At 41.9% G+C, this 25,275-nt stretch overlaps 1 protein-coding gene across 1 annotated transcript in view; it reads right to left on the bottom strand.

Annotated features, from left to right (window-relative positions):
* LOC116979191 (chondroitin sulfate proteoglycan 4-like) overlaps positions 1-25,275 on the bottom strand; it is an 87,159-nt gene that overhangs the window by 38,756 nt on the left and 23,128 nt on the right. The window contains exons 2-6 of the mRNA XM_033030747.1: positions 19,054-19,217; positions 15,449-18,967; positions 13,403-13,876; positions 12,977-13,153; positions 11,161-11,359 (exon numbers count right to left, since the gene is read on the bottom strand). Of these exons, the coding sequence (XP_032886638.1) occupies positions 11,161-11,359; positions 12,977-13,153; positions 13,403-13,876; positions 15,449-18,967; positions 19,054-19,217 (4,533 nt within the window). The remainder of the gene's footprint in view (positions 1-11,160; positions 11,360-12,976; positions 13,154-13,402; positions 13,877-15,448; positions 18,968-19,053; positions 19,218-25,275) is intronic.

Raw genomic sequence — 25,275 nt, 5'->3', positions numbered from 1 at the left:
ATTCTCATTGCATTTAGGAACTGACATTAGGATGTCTTTTTACAGTTATGTCAGCACAACGAAAGGCAAAACTGATGGTAGTTCTGGGAGGATAACAATAGCCTCCTTGACCACATCATCCAGCGAGCCAAGGCAGAGGCAGCACAAGCAAGAATCCTATGACCCTCATGTCTTGATTACTGTTTAAAGGTGAGACAGTAATGGGACCAGTGCCAGCAGATCTCATCCTGAATGCCAATCTGCCAAGTATAACATTTGCCTAAGCACTTCAAGACTGGAGTCTTTTACAGAACATTTTAAAGATTGATGCCAAACATAGAAACATAGAAAATAGGTGCAGGAGGAGGCCATTCGGCCCTTCGAGCCAGTACTGCCATTCATTGGATACTTGGATACACTAAATGAAACTTGGATACTTGGATACACTATGAAAGGTAAATCATGTCTGACGAATCTTATAGAATTTTTCGAGGATGTAACTAGTAGAGTGGATAAGGGAGAACCAGTGGATGTGTTATATCTGGACTTTCAGAAGGCTTTCGACAAGGTCCCACATAAGAGATTAGTATACAAACTTAAAACACACGGTATTGGGGGTTCAGTATTGATGTGGATAGAGAACTGGCTGGCAGACAGGAAGCAAAGAGTAGGAATAAGCGGGTCTTTTTCAGAATGGCAGGCAGTGACTAGTGGGGTACCGCAAGGCTCAGTGCTGGGACCCCAGCTATTTACAATATATATTAATGATCTGGATGAGGGAATTGAATGCAACATCTCCAAGTTTGTGGATGACACGAAGCTGGAGGGCAGTGTTAGCTGTGAGGAGGATGCTAGGAGGCTGCAAGGTGACTTGGATAGGCTGGGTGAATGGGCAAATGCATGGCAGATGCAGTATAATGTGGATAAATGTGAGGTTATCCACTTTGGTGGCAAAAACAGGAAAGTAGAATATTATCTGAATGGTGGCCGATTAGGAAAAGGGGAGATGCAACGAGACCTGGGTGTCATGGTACACCAGTCATTGAAAGTAGGAATGCAGGTGCAGCAGGAAGTGAAGAAAGCAAATGGTATGTTAGCATTCATAGCAAAAGGATTTGAGTATAAGAGCAGGGAGGTTCGACTGCAGTTGTACAGGGTCTTGGTGAGACCACACCTGGAGTATTGCGTACAGTTTTGGTCTCCTAATCTGAGGAGAGACATTCTTGCCATAGAGGGAGTACAGAGAAGGTTCACCAGACTGATTCCTGGGATGGCAGGACTTTCATATGAAGAAAGACTGGATAGACTCGGCTTGTACACGCTAGAATTTAGAAAATTGAGGGGGGATCTTATAGAAACGTACAAAATTCTTAAGGGGTTGGGCAGGCTAGATGCAGGAAGATTATTCACGATGTTGGGGAAGTCCAGAACTAGGGGTCACAGTTTAAGGTTAAGAGGGAAGTATTTTAGGACCGAGATGAGAAAATCATTTTTTACACAGAGAGTGGTGAATCTGTGGAATTCTCTGCCATAGAAGGTAGTTGAGGCCAGTTCATTGGCTATATTTAAGAGGGAGTTAGATGTGGCCCGTGGCTAAAGGGATCAGGGGGTATGGAGAGATGGCAGGGATGGGATACTGAGCTGGATGATCAGCCATGATCATATCGAATGGCGGTGCAGGCTCGAAGGGTCGAATGGCCTACTCCTGCACCTATCTTCTATGTTTCTAAGCAACTTTTCCTATTCTACTAATTACATTAACTGTTATTTGAACAGTGTTAGAGTCGTGTAGCACAGGAACACGTCATAGCCTTGTATGTCGGTGAATTAAGAAACTTGTTCAATGTTGTGAGAATCTCTGTCTCCACCACCCAAACCCATCTTATTCAATCTCATCTCATGCCCTATTCCAGTCAACTCTGCTGCATTCTCTCCTATGCCATCACATCCTTCCTATAGTGTGGCATCCATTGTTGCACATGGTATTCCAGCTATGGCCCAACTGATACATAATAAGTTGTCCAACTTCTCTTATATCCAATGCACTAGCTAACAGGTGCAAATATTCAGTATATCTTCTTGACTACCTTCTCTGCCTTTGTTGCCACCTTCAGTGATCCTTAAAATTATACAGCAAGTTCCTATATGCACAACACATCCGTTGGTATGCACAACACATCCAAGTTGGCGATATGCAGATTACAGTCCTGCCAACTACAAATTCAGATGGTTCAGAAGGTGTTCCTCAATACTCTTAGAGTCATAGCATTCTTTGTGTATGTTCTATCCTTTTTTGTCTTAAAATACACCACCTCACATTATTAGGGTTAAAATCCATTTGTCATTATTTGACCTTCCTACCAAGTGATCAATTTTGCCCTATAGCCCAAGGCTTTTTTCTCCATCTCATCAATAACTGCTAATTATTGCATCATCTGTAAACTTAGTGAGCATATGCCCAACAATCACATAAATTGTTAATATCCCATTGCCGATCCCTGTGGTTTATCAGTGGTCACAGGCTTCCAATCACAAAAGCAACCTCCACCAAATCCCTCTGCTTCTTATTATCAAACCAGTTTTGGATCCAATTTGCAAACTTGCCTTGGATCACATGGGCTTCTAACCAATGTCTCCCACATGGGGCGTTGTCACAGGAAATCCATGTAGACTACATCAATTCCACTGCTCTCATCAATACACTTTATTGCTTTGAAAACTCCAATCAAATTTGTCTAATAGGAGCAAAAAAACAAACAAAAAAAAAACTGCTGGAGAATTTAGTGTGTCAAGCAGCATCTGTGGGGGCAAAGGGATAGGTGATGCCTCAGATCTAGACCATGCCTCAGAACTGAGAAAGTAGAGGTGAGATTGCCAGTATGAAGAGGCGAGGAGGCAGGGTGAGGCAGGGCAAAGGATGAACTAGGTGATGGAGATGACGAGCAGATGGGGGAAGGAGAGTGGTGGAATTGCCAGTGACAGGTGGGGTGATAGGTAGAGCAAAAGAGGTCAGATGGAATCAAATGGGGGGGGAGGGAAGAGTGGAGGAAGAGATGGAATCTAGAAGGTGATAAGTGGGTACACAAGAGGCAATGGATGCTGACGGCAGAGTAAGAAATGAGGGTGAGAAGTGGAACCAGGTAGGGTATAGGAAGGAACTGCAGATGCTGGTTTAAGCCAAATATAGATACAAAAAGCTGGAGTAACTCAGAGAGACAGGCAGCATCTCTGGAGAGAAGGAATGGGTGATGTTTCAGGTCGAGACCCTACAAACTTGTACATCTTTGTAGTGTGGGCAGAAACCAGAACACCTTGGGAAAACCCTCACAGTCAAGGGGAGAACGTACAAACTCCATACAGACAGCACCATACTCAGGATCGAACCAGGGTCTCTGGTGCTGTAAGGCAGCAACTCTACTGCTGCACCACCCTTTCTGCCTCCTTAATGTACAATCCTCACAATTTCCTGATTTTTCTCTTAACTATTTGCACATTTTTCCGTATTTAAGTCTTTGAATAGGATAACTGATTCATCAATTGAGTAAAAATTCTGACTTTCTTCATAGCAAATTACTGGTCACTCGGTAAGTAATCTCATCTCTAAAAGCAGGATGGCTGGTGAGTTTGTGCGCCTTGTTCAGTGGGGCTGCTAATTGGTTAATCAGCTGTTACAATGTTTGAAAACAACTAGGCAATGCCACAAATATACACAGCTTATCTCCATGACTGAGGACACTCATAACAATCAGAACCTCCAGAAAAAAACAAGTTATACATGGTGTAGGTCCCTTAAATAAAGTAAAGGCTCTAATTAATGCTCAACAGCCAATTTGGCATTAAGTGTTTCATTTGTGAAGTGAACCTCTCCTCAAACCCAGCCCACATCAGCAATAGATTTGATTAATTGGATACTAGTCAATGGCAACAAAACTCTCCTCACTGTCTGTGTTAAATTTTACTTGTTTCTGAAACAATGAAGGCCCAGGAACCAGTATGGAACAATTAGTCTCTTCCTAATCCAGAACTTGATATACAACCCAGATGCTGTTATACTGTTAACGTTAACTTTTTCCATGGTTTCTCTTCGAACTACATCAGTCGATCAATGCAAAACTGCTGCCACCTGGTGGTACAAACAAGTAGATACAGTTACACAAAAATGCTGGAGAAACTCAGCGGGTGAGTTTCTCCAGCATTTGTGTGTACCTTCGATTTTCCAGCATCTGCAGTTCCTTCTTAAACAAGTAGATACAGTTGTCTTGTGTTATCCAGCATCTGCAGTTCCTCGTTTCAACTTCTAAATATAGTAATTTATTAAGACAATATTGTGATCTCTGAGAATACAATCATAACATTGTGCAGAGGTGGCTTTCTGGACCAAGTCCAACCCAGTGCCTGAACATGGTCTTGAACTTCTCAACACTCCTTAGGCGGCCCTCCAATATACCAACCACACACACTGCATTGATGACCTACCATCTCTGCCAATCCCCACAATCTTGCCGACATTTACGGTTAGATTTGTGTTTTTACTAGAAAGATTCCTGGATAAGAATGTATTAGCTACAAGGAGAGGTTGGACACATTTGGGTTGTTTTCTGTGGTACATCAGAAGTTGCGGAGTGACCCAATAGAAGTATATACAATTATGAGGCATAGATAACTAGAGCATAAATTTAAGGAGGGAAAAGGTTTAAAGGAGATATGGGGGGGGAAAGGTTTTTTTTACCTGGTTGAGTGCCTGGAATGCACTACCAGTTGTGAGGGAGGAAACAGATACAAACGTGGCATTTAAGAGACTTTTGGATAAGCACACACAGATGCAGGGAATGGAGGAATATGGATTATGTGCAGGCAGGTAAAGGTTGGTCTTGGCATCAGTACAGATATTAGATAAGATAGATAAATACTTTATTAATCCCCTTATTCAGGGGAAATTCTAATGTCCTTGCAGCACACTAGTAAAAATACAACACAGTATTCATAAAGAAATTCAACATCAAAACATCCCCCCACAGTGATTCCCACTGTGGGGGAAGGCACAAAGTCCAGTCCCCATCCTCTTGTCCACCCATAGTCGGGCCTATTGAGGCCTCCACAGTCGCCGCCACGGCGCCCGATGTTCTCGCCGGGTGATGGTACTCCGGCGTCGGGAGAACCCCCAGCAGCTTGGGGTGCCAGGAACGGCCGCCTTCCCACCGGAGCCTGCGGCTTCCAAGCCAACAGACCATGCCGGACGGAGCTCCGCACACTGGTGATCTCGGCGAGATGTAAGTTCAAACGTCGCAGCTGGCCGCTCCGCAGAACCGCGGCTCCACGATGTCTTCCTCGGCGGTACCAAGCATACTGGAGTCCCAGCGCGGCGACCCAGGAAAGGCATCGCCCGCTCCGCAATAGCGCTCCAGCGCTGAACTGCCGCCAAAGCCGATGTTCTGCGCCGCCGCTGCCAACGCCGACGTTCTGCGCCGCCGCCAAAGCCGATGTTCTGGCCAGGTCCCCTCAGGGAAACGTCGCTCCAGGACCCGCTGGTAGGCCGCGAGGACAGGTCGAAGACGCTGCTCGGAGGAAGGCAACCCCTCCGACCAGGTAGGGACTTAGAAAAGCAGTTTCCCCCTTCCCCCCAACCATCCCCCACACATAAAAGATTTAGACCCCCTGACTGTACACTTAACGAACTAAAAATAATAAAAAAGAAGGGGAAAAAACGGACAGCTGCAGGACAGGCAGCCGTTCAGGACAGCGCCTCCTCCGGGCCAAAGGACCTGTTCCTGTGCTATACTGTAGGGGGCGCTCCTCTGTGTGCAGCCATGTCAGCAGCGCGTCAGTTTTTCCAGCTTTTTTTTATTTTTTAGTATGTTTTAAAGTATGTATTTAATGTTTCTTCTTGTGTTTTGTGTGAGGGGTGGTGTGGGGGGGTAAGGGGGAAACCGCTTCGGTCGCCTCCTCCATGGAGAGGCGATTTTTTCCAGGTCGCCTCCCCCATGGCCTAACATCAAGGATCGACGCGGCCTTTCCCGGAGACGTGCCCGGGGCTTCAGCGGCGGGCGCAGCGTAAACTCTCGTCGTGGAGCGGGCGACCCTCGCTGGGGCTCGCTGGAGGGGAGCGCTCCGTTTCGCTGGCCCGGGGCAGCCGGCAGCCTGAAGTCGCAGCCTGAAGCCGCGGTCTGCAGAGCTCCAGCTGGTGCGGCGTCTACAGCCCGGCATCCCTCGTGGGGGACCCGGGGGAAGAAGAAGCCATCACTGCCGGCCCGCGGCCAACTTCTACCGCGGGTCCGGCATGGACTTACCACCACCCCTGGAGGGGAGCTTCGACCGCAGGCCCTGCAGTCTACAATGCTTCTGGCTGCGGCGGGGACTTTAAATCTCGACCGCCGGCCTGCGGCCTACAACAATCTAAAGCCGCGGTCTCCGGTGAGGAAGAGCCGATCCTGGACTGACTGGACTCTGGTCCTGTACACGGGGGGGAAATGGAGGAGGACTGGCCAAATTTTTGTGCCTTCCACCACAGTGATGAATGCTGTGGTGGATGTTTGTGTTAGTTTTATTATGTGTTCTTTATTATTGTACTGCTGCTGACAACCCAAATTTCCACCAACCCTGGTTGTGTGGCAATAAATTATATCTATCTATCTATCTATCTATCTATCTATCTATCTATCTATCTATCTATCTATCTATCTATCTATCTATCTATCTATCTATCTATCTATCTATCTATCTATCTATCTATCTATCTATCTATCTATCTATCTATCTATCTATCTATCTATCTATCTATCTATCTATCTATCTATCTATCTATCTATCTATCTATCTATCTATCTATCTATCTATCTATCTATCTATCTATCTATCTATCTATCTATCTATCTATCTATCTATCTATCTATCTATCTATCTATCTATCTATCTATCTATCTATCTATCTATCTATCTATCTATCTATCTATCTATCTATCTATCTATCTATCTATCTATCTATCTATCTATCTATCTATCTATCTATCTATCTATCTATCTATCTATCTATCTATCTATCTATCTATCTATCTATCTATCTATCTATCTATCTATCTATCTATCTATCTATCTATCTATCTATCTATCTATCTATCCTGTTCTATGTCCAATGTTGCATTATTAACACGAGTACCGAGGTACAGTGACACACTTTCTTTTGTATAATATCCATTCAGACACTTTACATCAATACAATCAAATCCAAGTACAACAAGTAGAGCATTGGGGAAGGTAAGAGTACAAAATATAGTTCTCAGCATTGTACTGCACCTGTTCCACAGACAAGGTCCAATGTCTGCAATTAAGTAGATGAGACTTATCCTAACTTCCAGCAGGATCATACAGAATTCTGATAACAGCAGCTCTTCTGGAGTCTGGTGGGGCACACTTTCAAGCTTCTGCTCAATGGGAGCAGGGAGAAGGAGGAATGACTGAGGTGGGACGTCTTTGATTATGCTAGCTGCTTTTCAGAGGCATTTCGAAGTGCAGATGAAGTCAATGGTGTGTGTCTGGTTTGTGTGATGGCTGGGGCACATCCACAACTCTGCAATTTCTTGTGTTCTTGGGCAGAGCTGTTCCCAAACCAAGCTGTGATGCAACTTGACAATATGCGTTCTGTGCTGCATCTGTGGACATTTGTAAGTCTTTGGAGACATCCCAAGTTTCCTCAGTCTCCTAAGGAAGTAGAGGCTTTGGTGTGCCTGCTTGGCTGTCATCTTACTATGATTGGTCCTTCACAGATTGTTGGTAATATTAACTTGAAGCTTTCAACCATTTCCACTTCGGCACCATTCATGCTGATTGGGGCATGTACTTCATCATGCTTCCTTAACTTCATAATTGCTCCTTCATCTCGCTGACATTGAGGGAGGTTGTTGTCCTTACACTGTGCTACTAAGTTCTCCATCTCCTTCCTGCACTCCATCTCATCATTATACGTGATCTGGCCCATCACTGTGTCATCGTTGATGGAGTGAGAGTTAAATTTGGCTGCACAGTCGTGAGTGGATAAGTAGTATAATGGTGGACTGAGAACACATCCTTGTGGGGCACCTGCATAGAGAATTATTGTGGAGGAAGTGTTGTCAACTCTCCTCATGATTGTGGTAATGGGTCAGGAGGTTGGGAACCCAATGGTAGAAGTGGGGTGCCGATTCCTAGTTCCAGGAATTTGGAGACTTCGGATTAATCTTCAGAGAACCCAGATCAAGTCCATGCTATCTCTACCCAGGCCCTGATATTTGAACTGTGCCACACACACAGGCATTTTTCAAAGCCCCAGATGAATGTTAGCATCGACTGACTGATGACCAATACTTAAAGAGAAAACCTTGGGAATATCTATGGATCCCAAATGTAACTGCTTTAGATGCCAAATCAGGGAAATACTAAATTCTGCACTCATTTCTGAGCCCTTCAACAAGCATTATTTGAGTAGTTTTTATTATGAGCACCCACCAGCACAAGGTTCTGATCTCTGGTTGCGGGCTCCAAGCTATAAGGCTAGCCAACCCTCTTTAAGCTCACAGCCTCATGTGGCCTTCTGCCACCTGGTCTCTCTCTGTACCAATGTGTTGTATCTTCCAATGACTGAAGTTAACTGCAGGATGCCCACAATCTAATTGTCATTGGCTCACCATGTAATGTGTTCTTAACTCACTTTTAACTGCCTAGATAAACTTCAAGGTAATCTACACCCTATAGTCCACACCCTAATGACTTGATTTGATCCTCGTTCAAATTAGTGGGGAGTTCCCACTAATTGTGCCCATTCATACAAGCTCATAAAAAGCTTATTGTTCGGTTCAATGATACCAGTGGCCAGATTGTAAAACATTGAATAGTTTTTCATTAAATATGAAGCTGCCTTGACTAAACTAATGAAGTTAGTAAATATTCTTAACTAGCTAGCTAACTTAACTAATTAGCTTTGTTTTAACAAAGTCGTTTTCAAATGTTTAATATATGGTTATATAAATTTCCAAAATGTTATTCCTCCTGAACCTATTTTCATTTATATTATTAAGAGTGGACCAGAATACCATTGCAACCAAAAAGTTTGTTCAATAGTGCAGTCTCATTAACCAGATCCATGCAAGGTATTATGCATCGGATTTAATTGGAAAACTGACAAAAAAACTCTGAAAGCTACTGCAAATTCCCCCCCCCCCCCCCCATCACCAATTATGCAGAAGTTCTTAACTTCAACATTCTTCCTTAACTACTGTACTAAAAGTTCATAAACTAATCCCAAGAACATTACATATAAACTGGAGACACAAGAAACTGCAAATGTTGGAATCCTGAGCTAAACACAAAAGTGCTGGAAGAACTCAGTGTCTCAAGCAACATCTGTGGAGGAAACAGATCGACAGCATTTGGGCCAGGACCTTTCTTCAGGCCAAGTTCCACCAGTACTTTATATTTTGAACATTAAATGTAAAATTATTCAAAATGTAAACTAATTCTGAACTATCAGACCTTCTGCTAATGCAAAATGTTACACTAATGTAATTTTTTTTCCTTTTGTGGACGTTATCTCACATTATACAGTCACACAGTAATTTCTTAGACAGTCATAGCATACTGGACCAATTAAAACCCTTCGTCGCTGATGTTTCTAGAACTCCAGTTTAAAGAAAATTACTACCTTTGATCATGAAATTATTTATGTGTCCCACTATTTACATTTTTACATTAAACTTAGTATTTCACTCATCAGTTTATTTCATTCCAATTTTAGTTCATTTACTGGCATTTGGCTGAAAGGTTTAATTTCATCAATAAATTCTGCAAAATTACATAATACAATAACCTAATGTGTAACTTTATGCAACTACTGTGATGATCCCAGGAACAGTCTATTGTTACCTATTACACTAGTCCAGGGGTCGGCAAGCTACGGGTTCCGGGCCAAATGCGGCCCGTAACACAAAATCATCTGGCCCGCATTCTATTTTCGGTAATCATCCGGCCCGCAGTCTTCCTTCATCCCCGGTACCTCCCAGGCCCGAGGCGCCCAGGCGCGGTGACGCAAGGACGCAAGAAGGCCTGCGCTGGCTGCCGCAATTGCCGAGCTCTGGCTGTACCGCATACTGCGCAAAGCCGCCGGCACGGGCTCGCACCTTCTGTGTCTGGGCTTCACTGTCGGGATCGGGGTTGTCAATAGGCCGGGGACGAGTGAGTGTATTTGAGCCACTGCCTTCAGGACAGAGCCAAGGCAATGGTCCGTATGTACGCCATGTTCGTGAGCGCCCATAATTAGGGGCCAGTGCTCCAGGTGGCATCCTCGAAGGGGCGGGTTCTATGTGATATGTGATTTGATGCCTGCCATGTGGGGCGGGCTGGGGGCGGGATCCATGTGTACACGTGATAGATGTGGCCCACCATCCACTCACAGACATGCGTCCCGGCCCCTATGCAGAACAAGGTTGCCGACCCCTGCACGAGTTCATCTTTGAATCCAACTAATTACTAATAGAATATGCTTTAAATTATCAAATGCCTTCTGAACAAAATCATAAGAAAATAGGATCACTGGATCTATCCTGAATCCCCGGTCATTCAATATGATGCCTGATCTGCCCAGGCCTTATCTGCTTTTCTATGCCCTCAATCTTCCAGAAATTGTTTCCAAATACCCTCAATGATCTAGAATTTACAACTCTGAGATAGAGAATTCCAGTAATTCAACGTCCTCACGGCAAACGAGATCCTGTACACTCCAGTTTTAAATGACTGCATTATCTTGTAATATGTTCCCTCATTCGACATTCTTCCATGAGTGCAAACATCCTGACAAACATCTCCAGCAAGTTTCACCAACCCCTCAAAATCATGCCTTGACATCATATTTATGAGTCACTATATTTAAATCAATGATGTAGCTCTTTTGGCCTCAGCAATATTCGGATGAAACTTGATTGTATTCTATCCACATGCAAGGCTAACTTGATCTCCAAGTTGCAGTCGTACAAATTATTTAACCAAAATTGCCTTGACGTCCACCGTTCCCCTGTGGGTCAGCATTCAATATTATATTTAGAAAACTGCCAAAATAGTACCCAATATACATCCAGTAAAATATCGTGTTCTGTCTGTAAACACATTGCATTGCAATCACACAAACAAACGTGTAAGTTAAATAACAGCAAAACATACCATTATGAACAAAGACAAGTTGACCATTATTTATATGAAACTGGGTAAAGTTGACGATATGCTTATTTGGTGACATCTTTAGAGCAAGGTGGCCATTGCTCGGAGGAGTGACAGAGTAAACTAATTCTTTGGGGATCGAGTCTTTATCTTCTATATTCAGAACATTTTTTGTTATCTCTGTGATTGAGCCAACCCATACCTAAAGAAAAAATAAAGCAATGGTAAAATAATCAATTTGTATCCATTTTCAATTACTTGCTGCCCCAGAAAAATAATCTTAAAATTCTTTCATATTTATACTGAGAAATGCAGATGTTAATAAATACCAGTCATGTCCATAAGTAAAACAACTTTATGCTTTCTATCCCATACATTAAATAATATTTGTTTATATCTTGCTACTCATATTTGTAATATACATTGGTCAATTGCCATTGACAATTTTTGTTGAGCAACTTTGTTCACTGTGAACTGTAATCTCCCATGGCTCCCATGGCAGGATTGCAAAATTGCAACACAAAAGCCACATTCTGTCCGATTCCACTCTGACTGTTTAATATACCGAAATATCTTTCCCAATGAATATAAAAGGAGATTTGAACAAAAGCAGTACTGGGCCTTTAAATTGTCATTGTGGTCACAAAATGATTTCTATTCACATTGCTGGGAATTCTTGCTCCCAAGATGGTCAGGAAATAAATGGCATTTTATCTAATATTTTCAAGCATGCAACCCAGAAAAGTGTTCTAATATCAATCCTTCATAAATCCAACTGAAATACACACTGCTTTATTATTTTGTTACATTTCTTCTGGACTTTCCTCAGTTTGTTTACAAAATCATGTATGTCTGTAAAATATTATTAATGTACAAACTAAAGTCATTGATCTAAACAAAATCTAAGGTTATAATAATTAGTAGCAGAGCATTTACAAAAACTAAAGAACAAAATGCAACATAAAGTTTTGGCTTGATGTACAGAAAGTTATCAATTCTAACGCAGTTCAATGCATCATTTTACAACTCAAGTTACATAAAGTAATGAAAGAGAGCTGCATTTTTAGAAAGGTAGTCTGAAGTTTATGATGATAGACAAAAATGCTAGGGAAACTCAGCGGGTGAGGCAGCATCTATGGAGCGAAGGACTTAAACTGTCTTCGGAGGGAGGACGAGAACTTCAAAGTAGACATATCTTGAGGAGATTTCACGGTGGGGTAGACAAAATGTTTAAGAAGGAACTGCAGATGCTGGAAAATCGAAGGTAAACAAAAATGCTGGAGAAACTCAGCAGGTGAGCCAGCATCTATGGAGTGAAGTTTATGATATTGGTCCAGAATGTAAAGTGTAAATGACTTACCAGCACTCACAATTAATGAATAAGTGTTTACCTACTTTCTATTCCTTTTCAAAAAAACTACTTAGTCTCGCTTCTGCATTTTTAAATCGAAGACCTAACAAGGTAAGGGCCGTTTGCAGATCATCAACATCTGGCTCTGGACATGGGGGTGAGAGGGGTGTTAGGTGTGGCCATGATCTGGGAAATCAATAGAACCAAGCCTTAGGACACGAGGGTGGTTCGGGGATTGGAAGGGTCGGCACCAGGGGTAGGGGATGCTCAAAGGATAAGAGTGGTGGGATTGCGATTGGTATGATGCCTTATGAACCGAAGGAGCACCTGAGCACTCTTTGATTGTCAGTGCTGACAACGTGACAATCAGACAAATCTGGCCTTTCCGACAACATCATGAAAGATCTCTTAACTTATTTTGTGTACATGTTCACCTCTGATTAACAAATTGAAATATAGCTAACTTACTTTAAATTCTTTTTTAGTAACAATGATGGGGGGTTCATCATTCACAGGTATAATGTTAATGAAAACTGTCCAAAGCAAACTCTGTTTTCTTAACTGGATATCGTTCACCATTATGGAGAAGTTATCCCAAAGACTCTCGCTGTCATCATGAACGTAGTAAATAAACTCTTCCTCAACCTAAAAGACAGTATAGAAATCAGTATTACCATCAGTTAGCTTTAAAAAAATATTTTAAATGTGAATTTGAACAATCAGTAGAAATTATACCTTTATTATATCATTCACTGGATTTTAAACCAAAATCTTATTCTGAACTTGGCTCACAAACAATACATCTTATGAGGAGGATAACACTAAATTATTATTATGGAAAACCTCTCATTGACAATTATTAGCAAAAAAATTTCTAATGAATTATTACATTACCTGATGTCTAGCAAATGACAAGAGAGTCTGTCCAGGAAAATGGGAGTTCTCTATGTGCCCGTGGTTTGGTACTTTTATTAATAAATATTCAAAATTAAGCTCTGCAAAATGTGGACTTGCAATTTTTATAAAGTCTTCAGTCAATGCCTTAGATGCACCTTCCTCTATTGTAAAGTTATGTATTTTGACAGGAATCAGGGTTGGAATAATATCGATCAGGATAGGAATTTCAGACAGTTCTACTATTCCATTAGAGATGTCCACGGTAAAAATATCCTTTGTCTGATTTCTTCTCACTTGCACGTATTGGATACTGCCATCATTTACGTCTTGTTGACTAAAGTACTGGATGGGATTATGTTCTGTACCAACGTAGAACCCTTCTGTTTCTGTAAAGCTTCGTATGTAGCCATGAGCAGGTGCAACATTCACTTTGTAAATTATTTCAGATGGCAGATTATCCTCATGAATCACCTGAAAGAAAAAGTAGTGGATGTGAAATTACTTGATCAACAGCTAATTTACACGCAGCTAATAAGGATAAACTCTCATACCTGACATTTTCCAACATGTTCAACTACAACTTCAACATAAACACTGAAGGAGCACATATAGCAATTCTCTCCACATTACAATACTCCAAAAAGTACTCTAACCACAGTATAATAGCATTCACAACAAACTGACAATATTATTTTAATTAAACTAGCAACTGATCAAATTGACACCAAAATCGCTCAAATTAACTGCCTTCAAACAGCTGTTAAGAATGCAAGTGCTGTTTTGCACTACACTTGTAGAAGCTGCAGAGTCCTTTTACAAAATCAGATATATGACGGATATTAAATTTATATACTATGGGAAAAAAAAAAATTGTAATTAAGATTCTAACCCAACCATTGTGAGTTAAACATTTCTTTTTAATATATGTATTTTGCTTTGTTAGTTTTTAATAATGTTAGTAAAATGTTACATTTATATATTCAATGATTTTCAAAAATATTTGTATGATGCAAAAAGGTAAATATGTTATAATATACCAATATATAAAATTATTACTATTGCTACCCATCTGCCAATAACCCCATCTCACCTGTATCTCCCTATCTTGCTCCACCCCTTCCCCTCACCTCTCTTTACGCTCTTATCCCCCCTCTATTCCATCAGTCTGAAGAATGGTCCAGATCTGAAATGTTGTCTATTTCATTCCACAGATGCCGTCTGACCTGCTGAGTTCATCCAGAGGTTTGTTTCCTTTTGTTCAAGATTCCTGGATCTTCAGTCTCATATCATATATATCTCACACACATCATAAAGAATGAAGAGGGTAGACACAAAATGCTGGAGTAACTCAACGGGACAGGCAGCATCTCTGGAGAGAAGGAATGGGTGATGTTTCGGGTTGAGACCCTTCTTCAGACTGATGTCAGGGGAGTGGGCGGGACAGAGATACAATGTAGTCGGAGATTGTAAGACTGGTGGGAGAACTGGAAAGGGGAAGGGATGGAGAGGGAAATCTCCAACTTCAAATAGCCCTTGCTTTCCCTCTCTCCCCATCCACTTCAGCATTTTGTGTCTACCTTTGATTTAAACCAGCATCTGCAGTTCTTTCCTCACATTAAGAATGAAGAGGTCAGATCACTAAGTTTCTGACTAGTTTATGCTATACAACATACATCATCATTTAATAATAACATGGAAATAACGTCAGATAAATACTGAAAGATTGCAACATACAATATGATGTGCAGACCAGGGCATTTTATAGGCTTGGTAAGGAACCAGGATTTCTACAACATGAACACTGCATGTCAATCTTGAAAGGCCCATTTCATTAGAAGTTATAGAATAACATCCTGTTTATTCAACGGTAACATGTGTGGGCAGACAAGACTTTGAGGCACTACAGCAAAGTCAGAGTCCGGCACAGTTGCAGAAAATGGTTCTTTCTCAAGGATTGTTTTGAGAAACAAATTTGACAAGGATAATGAATGTTAACTAGGAATATAAAAACACAAATAATTATGCATTCTGCTGCCATCTCACCTGCAGATTTGTTTTGCTGATCTTCACGGGTTTTCCCTCCTCAACCAACAAATTGCTGTTGTGCACAATTTTTGGAGCACGCTGATGGCTTTCCAGGTATATACGAACATTAACACCCCCATCCAGCAGCATATTCTTGACCTTTATTGTGAAATTGAAAATGTCCACAAGGTTGTTACTGTTGTCATGTTGGTACATGACGCTTCCCTTCCTCAGATCATTCTGTGTGAAAGACTCTGTGCGTATATCATTTAAATACAGTGCCCCATGTTTTGGTAACAGAAACACTCTATAAATAATTTCACTTTCGTCTGCGATGTAAAGATTTGTATTAACACTGAAATTAGCTGTTGTTATTGACTCTCCTTGTCCCTTCTGCACCAGAAGACCTGTGTTGTTGGCTATTTGAATGTACGGATCAGAGGCTCTCACTTCCAGTAGAGACGACGTGTAGTGTTTGCCATCAGTAACGAACAAGACAAATCTGCTACTGTCTGCACCATGATGCACAAAAAGAACACGTTTCTTCTCAAGGTCTTCTTGAGAGAACTGGAAGAGTTTTTTGGAGTGGTCATTTACTGAAACTAGGTCACCATTTGAGATACCACGGCGGGTGTACAACAACTGCGCATCATTAAAGTCCGAATCGGGATCGTGGTAGCGAAGATCTTCAGAGGTTAACAGCCGTTGACCACTCCTTACCACATGGAACACTTTGTCTACAACACGAATGGGCTTCTCATCATTTTTTAGTTGAATAGTTATGGTGAACGACCCTACAACAGATAAAGAGCCAGTTTCCGAATTGCCTGCGGCCTCAAATATAAACTCATCATGTGTAGACTCAGAATTGTCATGCACATACATGAGACGATGTCCAACAATATCTTCATTAGTAAAGGATGTTATATTATCATTACTATCAGTTGAATCAGAGCGATTGATTCGTTTCAATTTGCCATGTCTGGGACTCTGTACAATAGAGTACAAGAACTTTTTAGTGTTCAAGGTTTCTGCATATAATTCTGCTCTTGTTATTAGTTCTCCTTCTCCCTCCGCTAAATTGAGACCATTATTTGTTAAATTAATAGAATTGACATCAGCTTTAATAAATATATGGAAATTATGCTTTACTGATACTACTTGCTTGAAGGAAAGCAGAAAGCTGAAAAAGTCTTCTTTGTCTTCATGAAGCTTTCCAATTGGTTCATATTCCACCCTCTGAGCAGATACATCTTTCTGACTGAAAGAAGAATTCTGTGTTAATATCTTGCTATCCATCAGAAGTTGTCCTCTCTTGGGTACAGTCACCAACGTGTAGCGTAGCTCACTCTCAGGGATGCTAACACCTTCTATGACAGCATGGAGATTCTCAGAGGTGAGCGCTTGTTTCTTCCCTTTATTAATCTTTAACCAAAGATTTTTTAGGAGCTTGAAATTAAACCACTTCACGGTTACGGGAAAAACCAGCTCCTCACTCGTTTTGCTCCCTATAATAACTTTAAATTTGAACATATCAGTAACATTTCTAGTCTGAAGTTTATGATAAATGCCAAAGTATCGTATTCGGCTCCGACCGACTGATCGCTGAGAAAAAGAATTAGTTTGCTTCCATTCTCCACCAGAATGCAGGCGTTGAATTTCTCCATACGTTGGAGGTTTAGCAATATTATAACGTATTTCCACTTCCTGATTAACTGCATTAGTTTCAACTGACAAATTGTAATTGGTGATTAAGGCTGCATCACTCTGTCTCACTACCATACCTGTATTATTGACTACTTTATAATCCACAGGTACAGCCATTACACGCAAAACGACAGTGTTGCTCACTGTATCACCGTCACTGACACGCAACACAATCCTTGAGGTACGAACACCCCGGTGAATGTAGTATACGTTTCCTTCTTCCAGATCAGTGTTGGAGAATGTGCTGATAGGAGTACCTGGATTAATGGCATTTTCCAAAAATCCTGCATTTGCATTAAGATTACCTAGAATGGTGAAATGAAGTTCTGTTGAATTAGTGTCAACATCAATGGCCTTAATCACATTGCTGGCAAGACATTTCTTGGAATTCTCTAGCAAACTGAATATGTTACCTTCTGGGAGGACAAGCTCTGGAGCATCATTGGTTGGAGTTATAGTAATGTTAAAAATATACAGCTTGTCTCCTTTCAGGTGTTTTGGGGACATGTTATTTGTAATGACAGAAAACAAGAACTGATCATGGGAATGCTCAGATCCATCATGAACATAAAGTACTTTTTCATGCCAGAGGTCCGACAATGTGAATGAATTCTGCTCATGCTCTGAATCAGTGTCCAATTTCAGATTTCCATGCTTTGGATGCTTTGCTATCTTAAATACTATTTGTGACTGTTGTAGACCTAACTTATTGAACTCCAGGTTCAATTGTATGTGTTTAGTCTCTAGCGCTGCCTGTCCTCCCTCTGCAACTACTAGATTGTTGAGAGTCAGGAATTTCTTCGTCTTCGGCTTTTCTGTGGATTTAAGTGCCTTCTGCAGAGTGGAAGTTGTTGAAATAACTTGAATTTGCGCAGGGGTCGTTTTAGCGGTTGAAGAAAGTTCTTTCACCGCTGTGCATCCAGCTGAAATATCTTTTGTCGCAAGCACGTTTTTCAAGCTTTTGTTCTCCGAGTTTGCTTTGATATCCTTTAGGCAACCCCTGAAGGATCCTCCTCTTGCTTTTCTTCCTGCAAGGGACTGAAGACCAATCTTCAAGACCTCAACACGGTTGCTTTCATCAATGCCGCCAATAAACAGTGGACCCCACAACTTAAGATTTTTGCCACGAGGACTCAGAGTAGCCTTTATGGTTTCCTTATCCACAGTGAGATAAATACGCTTAGATGTCACTTGCAGCTTAATGTAATGCCAAATGTTGTCATTAACTTGACTTGGAGAAGTGAGGTGTGTCGTCTTTCCAGATTTCCCAACAACCACTCGAATCAATCCCTCTGCAATCTCCATCGTAATAAAATCACCTTGTTGGCCAGCATTATATAGCAACAGTCCCAATGACTCAGCAGTGCTTACAGCACATTCAAACACTGCTTCCTCGTGTGCATTCCATGTAGTAAATTCAAGATACGATTTGGAACTAAATAGACTGATAGGATCGCTGTCTTCAGCAAAAAAATCATCACTGCAGCCCGCTGAAACCTCATGAACAAATTTAAAGCCGGAATATGTTCTCAAAGAGGACAAGATGTCGTACTGGTTGAAAACCACCTCATCAATGCAACCGCGGAATGAATCTGCAGCTCCTTCCAGGTAAGGTTTATCAAACTCACCAGTACCTCCTACATAAATGCCATGTTGAATGTTAAGTTCATGGCGTTCTGGAATCTTCACACTAGTGTTGTGCTTGTCGATTATCAGGGTTACATCATCACCTTCATGGTGTACTTCCAACATGTGCAATGCCAAATCATTTAGCTCCGCCCCTCTTTCAGAGCGGAGAACCTTTTCACCAGAACCAAGCTCCAATTTTACCTAAGAAGAGCAAAACACACAATTAAAGCAGGAGTGATGAACATCAATTTAAAACACTGCTCCAATTTTCCCCATAATCAGCATACCTGTACATGCCCAGACCAAAGCTCCACCAACCAGTAATCGGTTTCCCCTGCCGCAAGGAAAAGTAATCCACTTGATTTTGCGGTTTGAAATTGTAAACTTAATGACGACTTGCTGGAGGCCTCTGCTATTTTCAGATGCACATAGCTCTCTCCAAAAAAAGATGCTGAAAGAAATTAAAGGAAAACATCTTGTCAACCATTAAATGCAACAAAAGTCTTTACTTGAGGTTACACTTCAAACACCTGCAGTGCTACCAATCATAATAAAAGTCAGCAAATTGAAAATATAGAAATGCCGCCATTTACAGTGCAGTTTTAGGCAGGACCAGTCCCAACTTTGACAGCAGAAGACGAACATGACCTACTGTTTCAATGCTCAGCATCATACATTCAGGCCATTAATGCCTTTGCCACCACAGCTGAAAAGCTAACCTGTGAAAGAAGTCCTGTGGATTTAATACAGTCAAACATCACTATTATAGTCTCAAAATGTTGATAGCTTCCGATCAGACAACTGGCTGCTCACCAGCACCTCCTTAAAAGTAATAAATGTTGACCTTGCAAGCTCTACTGAAATTGACAAAGTATATGGAATTGATTTAAACTGACAATGTAAAAGAAAACTGGAGTAATTACACTAGCAAAATCTATTTTTCACATGTTAATGGTGGCTAACATTACAGTAAATTAGTTCATAAAGTCATCATTAAGCTTACCACATGATATATTAGAAAAATGCAGGGCTCGAAATTAGCGGTTGCCCGGGTGCCATTGACCACCCAAAGTGCCGCCGAGTCATTTTGCCCGGCTTGACACTGCAGATACTGGTTTATACCGAAGATGGACACAAAAAACTGGAGTAACTCAGCGTGTCAGGCAGCATCTCTGGAGAAAAGGAACGTGACGTTTCGTGTCGGCAACGTTTGTCGTGCGAGGCAAAGATATTAGGTGCGTGGTGACGAAGGGTCGGAGCGAATGACGGGCCCCGCACAGCGGCAGGAGCAGCCGCGACAGCGGCTCCACCGCCTCCTCCTCTCGCACCCCGCCCGCCCTGATAGCGGCCGCTGCTTGCAAATCCACTAATGGCGATAACCGCTTTCAAAACAAAAACACTCTCACACGCTGAGGCCGGGAGGAGGAAGGGAGGGGGAGTCCTCCTTCTGCCGTCTGAAGCAACTGCACCAAAGATCCTATAGCGATAGGATCTTTGAACTGCACCACTTGGCCCCGCACCTTGCTGTTGGCTGGCGGAGGAGGGTAGGCGATGGCAAGATCCCAACCGCCTCCCCCTTTGGCGGCAGCACTTGGCGGTGGACAGGGATAGCCAAGGCAGCGCTGCGATGTTGTCCGAGGAGCGCTGACCTTCCTTCCTTCCCACCTCCTCTGCCCCTTCCCCCCCTCTCTCTCTATCTCTCTCTTGTACGGCCCCTCCACCCCCCCTTATCCTGAGACCATTCCTCTCCATCCCGCACTGATCACCATTCCCGCCTCTATTCAGTCCTCACTGACATCCCCTGTGCCCCACTCCCCATCTACCCCCTCCACCCCCCCCATCTATTCATCCTACGCTGATCACCCTATCCACCTCGCATTGATTCTCCTGCCACCCCCCTATTCATCATGCACTGATCCTCCCATTCATCCCGTACTGGCCCACCCTCCATTACCCTGCACTGATTCCCCCATCCATCCTGTAGTGATCTCTCCATTCATCTTTTACTGAACCACCCATTCATCCTGTACTGATCCCCTCATTCATCCTGTACTGGTCCCCTCATTCATCCTGTACTGATCCCCTCATTCGTCCTGTACTGATCCCCTCATTCATCCTGTACTGATCCCCTCATTCTTCATCTTTTACTGAACCCCCCATTCTTCCTATATTGATCCTCTCATTCATCCTGAAGTGATCACCCATTCATCCTGCACAGACCCTACGATCCACACTGTACTGACCCCCCCCCCCCCCCCATTCATCCTGTGCTGATCTCCCCTCCCCATCCATCCATCGTGGAAATTTATTCAGAGCGAACATTGACCATGTTTGATAACGGAATGCAATCAAATGTTATTATTTGTTTTAGTCCATAAAGATGGATTAATTAAATTGTGAACACGTGAAACATTACAACCGCAGTGTTCGATTGTCACTGCTACCGTTGACACGTTATTACAGAATTCATTTTAACTGCAAATTAATGCTCTTAATATGGAGTATCAGTACTAGTTATTTAATGAGCAACATTCACAACTATACGTTGGGTTTATCGAGGTTTTACTTCTACAGTCGGTCATATACATCACAAATTTGGTCATGAGATATTTCAGTTGAAATTTTAACGTTAATTCTGAAGTGGGAATGATGAAAACAACGTTTATCAATCATTTAAAAAAATAAATCTTGTGCATACAAACTGGGTATCTTCATTGCCGTTCACAACACGTACATCTAATCTGAATGTCCGGTAATGTGGCATTTTGACACCTTTAAACATATTACCAAAAGAACATTTGCTGCAGCTATGCCCTTTTGCCATCTTTTGTCAGTTAGTGTAATGTTTAACCTGTCAGATGGGTATAGTCGGTTTTAACAGCTATTATCATAAAATGCCTTTAGAAATTTCCTTGCAACCTGTATATTTTGTCATGGATAAATTATGTGGGAAGCGAGAGTGATTCTGTGCCAATAGCAATAACGACCCATGCTATGGCCATGTCATGATAATTTTCGGTCCTTCACAGAAAACATGCTTGCATCAATCTGTAGTGTGCATGGTTAAGCATATATGTGACCATGGTCCAGGATTTATTGACACAGGTTGATCATACGCTGAATAATCCAACCACATTTTTGTTTGGAAGTGGAAAGAACTAATAGAAATTGTATTAATTGCAATGTGTAAAAAGAGTTGAGATATTGTATTATAATTTTGCTGCATGCCATTTTGGTATATATCATGTCTTGATTGGTGAATATGTTTAGTTTGTGAGTTATTTGAAGCATAAATAATATGTGAATGTAGACAAAAGTGCTGGAGAAACTCAGTGGATGCGGCAGCATCTATGGAGCGAAGGAAATAGGCAACGTTTCAGGCCGAAACCCTCCTTCAGACTGATGGGTTTCGGCCTGAAACGTTGCCTATTTCCTTCGCTCCATAGATGCTACTGCACCCGCTGAGTTTCTCCAGCACTTTTGTCTACCTTCGATTTTCCAGCATTTGCAGTTCATGCTTGAACATAATATGTGAATGCTTCATTGAGCATAATTCCGACTGGTAACTACGCACTTTGTTCGAGCACACTATCGCACGCGTCATGCAGAGAGCGAGAGAGCCTTGAACTGAATTAAAACATACAGTAGCTGCAAAGGGGGACATAGAGATTTAAGACTGAAAATTGATTTTTTTTTTAGTAACCAAAGTTATCAACGTATAATTTTTTGTGTGTTGGAAAACAAAATATAGTGGCACAGCTGGTAGACTTGCTGCCTCACACGCCATAGATCTGTGTTCGATCCTGTCCTCGGGCACTGTGTTGAATTTGCACATTCTCCCTGCAAGCGTGTGGGTTTCCTCCCACATCCCAATTGGCTTTGTAGGCTAACTTGTCTCTGTAAAATTGCCCCTAATGTGTAGGGAGTGGGCGAGGAAAGTGGGTACACTTGTGTGAATGGGTGGTAGACAAAAAAGCTGGAGAAAATCAGCGGGTGAGGCAGCATCTATGGAGCGAAGGAATAGGCAACGTTTCGGGTCGAGACACTTCTTCAGACTGATGTCGGGGGGGGGCGGAATAAAGAAAGGGAGAGGCGGTGACAGTAGGCTGTGGGAGAGCTGGGAATGGGAGCGGAAGGAGGGAGGAAGCAAGGACTACCTGCAATTGGAGATGCCAATGTTCCTACCGCTTTTGTGTAATCTACCCAAGCAAAATATGAGGTGCTGTTCCTCCAATTTGCGGTGGGCCTCACTCTGGCCATGGAGGAGGCCCAGGATAGAAAAGTTGGATTCAGAATGGGAGGGAGAGTTGAATGGCCGAGCCACCGGGAGATCAGGTTGGTTATTGCGAACTGAGTGTAGGTGTTGTGCGAAGCGATCGCCAAGCCTGCGCTTGGTCTCACCGAGGTTGATCATACGGTGAATAAGCCAACCACACTTTTGTTTGGAAGTGGAAAGAAATAATAGAAATTGGATTCATTGCAATGTGTAAAAAGAGTTGAGATACTGTATTATTATTTTGCTGCATGTCATTGTGGTATATATCATGTCCTGATTGGTGAATATGTTTAGTTTGTGACTTTATTTGAAGCAGAAATAATATGTGAATGCTTCATTGAACATAATTCCGATTGGTAACTACGCACTTCGTCCGAGCACATTATCGCACGCATCGTGCAAGCCATCTTAAATGACCACCTAAACTGTCATTTGGCAACTTAAAAAGCTGCCTAGGTTGCCCGGCTGGCAACAGGGAAAAAAAGTTATGTGAGAGCCCTGAAATGTAGACAATAGGTGCAGGAGTAGGCCATTCCGTCCTTCGAGCCAGCACCGCCATTCACTGTGATCATGGCTGATCATCCACAATCAGTACCCTGTTCCTGCCTTCTCCTCATATCCCTCGACTCCGCTATCTTTAAGAGCTCTATCTAACTCTCTCTTGAAAGTATCCAGATAGGCTGTGGGCCGAGCATCAAAAATGTGTCTAGAAATCAGTTTTCGTGACCCAAGTCACCAAACTACATGAAATTTTCCACAGATTTAGATGAAATATAATTGAGAAGGAAGTCATAACTCGTCATTGCCGAAAGTTGCACATTAATTAATTAAACTAATTAGAAAATGAGAAAGTAAGCGCCATCTAGTGGCCAATGCCCATATTACACGATGGGCAGCTTATTTCCGTGTTGCAATCCATTTAAACTATATATCATTATACCTATATATATTCCAGATAGTAATATAGGTATAATAATATAATATATTATTATAACTATATCTATTCCAGATAGTAATATAGGTATAATAATATAATACATTATTATACCAATATATATATTCCAGATAGATATATTCCTCCGTTTTCCTGGAAACGGCCGCTACGGACGGCACTATGTACCCCCCCCACCACCGCCCACGGAGAAGATCCGCGGCTCCGCGTTCGCGAATCGGCCGCTTTTTCATTGAGACCGCGGCTTCACTATGTTAAATACATAGGCCCCGCGATCGGAGCACCTTTTCCCGGTAAGTTATCGCAGGCAGCAACGAGATTAGATGATTAAGACTTATTACTCTACAACAAGCTGGCATTAGTGAAAATGTTTAATTTACCTTGTTATTGATACATATAGTTTAGGCCCTCAACTTCGTGAATGAATGAATAAGTGAATGAGTGAATGAATGATTGAATGAATGAGTGAATGAGTGAGTGAATGAGTGAATGAGTGAAGGAATGAATGAAGGAATGAATGAATGAAGGAATGAATGATTGAAGGAATGAATGAAAGAATGAATGAAAGAATGAATGAAGAAATGTATGAAGGAATGAATGAGTGTGAATGAATGAGTGAGTGAATGAATGAGTGTGAATGAATGAGTGAATGAATGAGTGAATGAATGAATGAGTGAATGTACAGCCTCCAAATCTCATTTTTTCACATTATAAAGGGTGCAATTAAATTAATTAAAGTCCATACAGATTAATTTTCATAAATTCAGACTTTACATCTTACCTTTCAGTTTGAGTTGATTCACAAAGTTTCACAACTTTGTGCTCAGCAGGGACTTTGCTTTCAAGACTTTCTTCCACTTCTATCCACAAAGCTGCACATTTTTCAGACTTCTTAATGCTTTTCTCACTAAATTCAATTACCCTGCTGCAAGTTTCCACGACAAAGAACCTTCATCGGAATCTCCAGTAAAACAGGCATCAGTGAAGCCCTCTCAGCTATGATGTGTGCTAGCCTGAAACAAAGCGCGTGATTGGCTAACTGGCAGACAACTCAATGTTAAACGTGCTTTGATTGGACTAAAAATACCCGAAATATTTTCGTTTTTCCTCTAATTTAATAAAAAATGTGCAAGTCTTGTTCATGACGAGTTTCAGGGGTGATTTATATAATTTTCTTACACAATATGTGAAAATTTCATGTCGTTCTGTGACTTGGGTCACGAAACACTGGAATAAAGCTCCTCGGCCCACAGCCTTAAGAGAAGCTTTTCTTGAAAGCCC

This window comes from Amblyraja radiata, chromosome 1, assembly GCF_010909765.2.
Source record: "Amblyraja radiata isolate CabotCenter1 chromosome 1, sAmbRad1.1.pri, whole genome shotgun sequence".
NCBI classification, from domain to species: domain Eukaryota; kingdom Metazoa; phylum Chordata; class Chondrichthyes; order Rajiformes; family Rajidae; genus Amblyraja; species Amblyraja radiata.
This window is presented reverse-complemented; position numbering and strand designations above follow the sequence as displayed.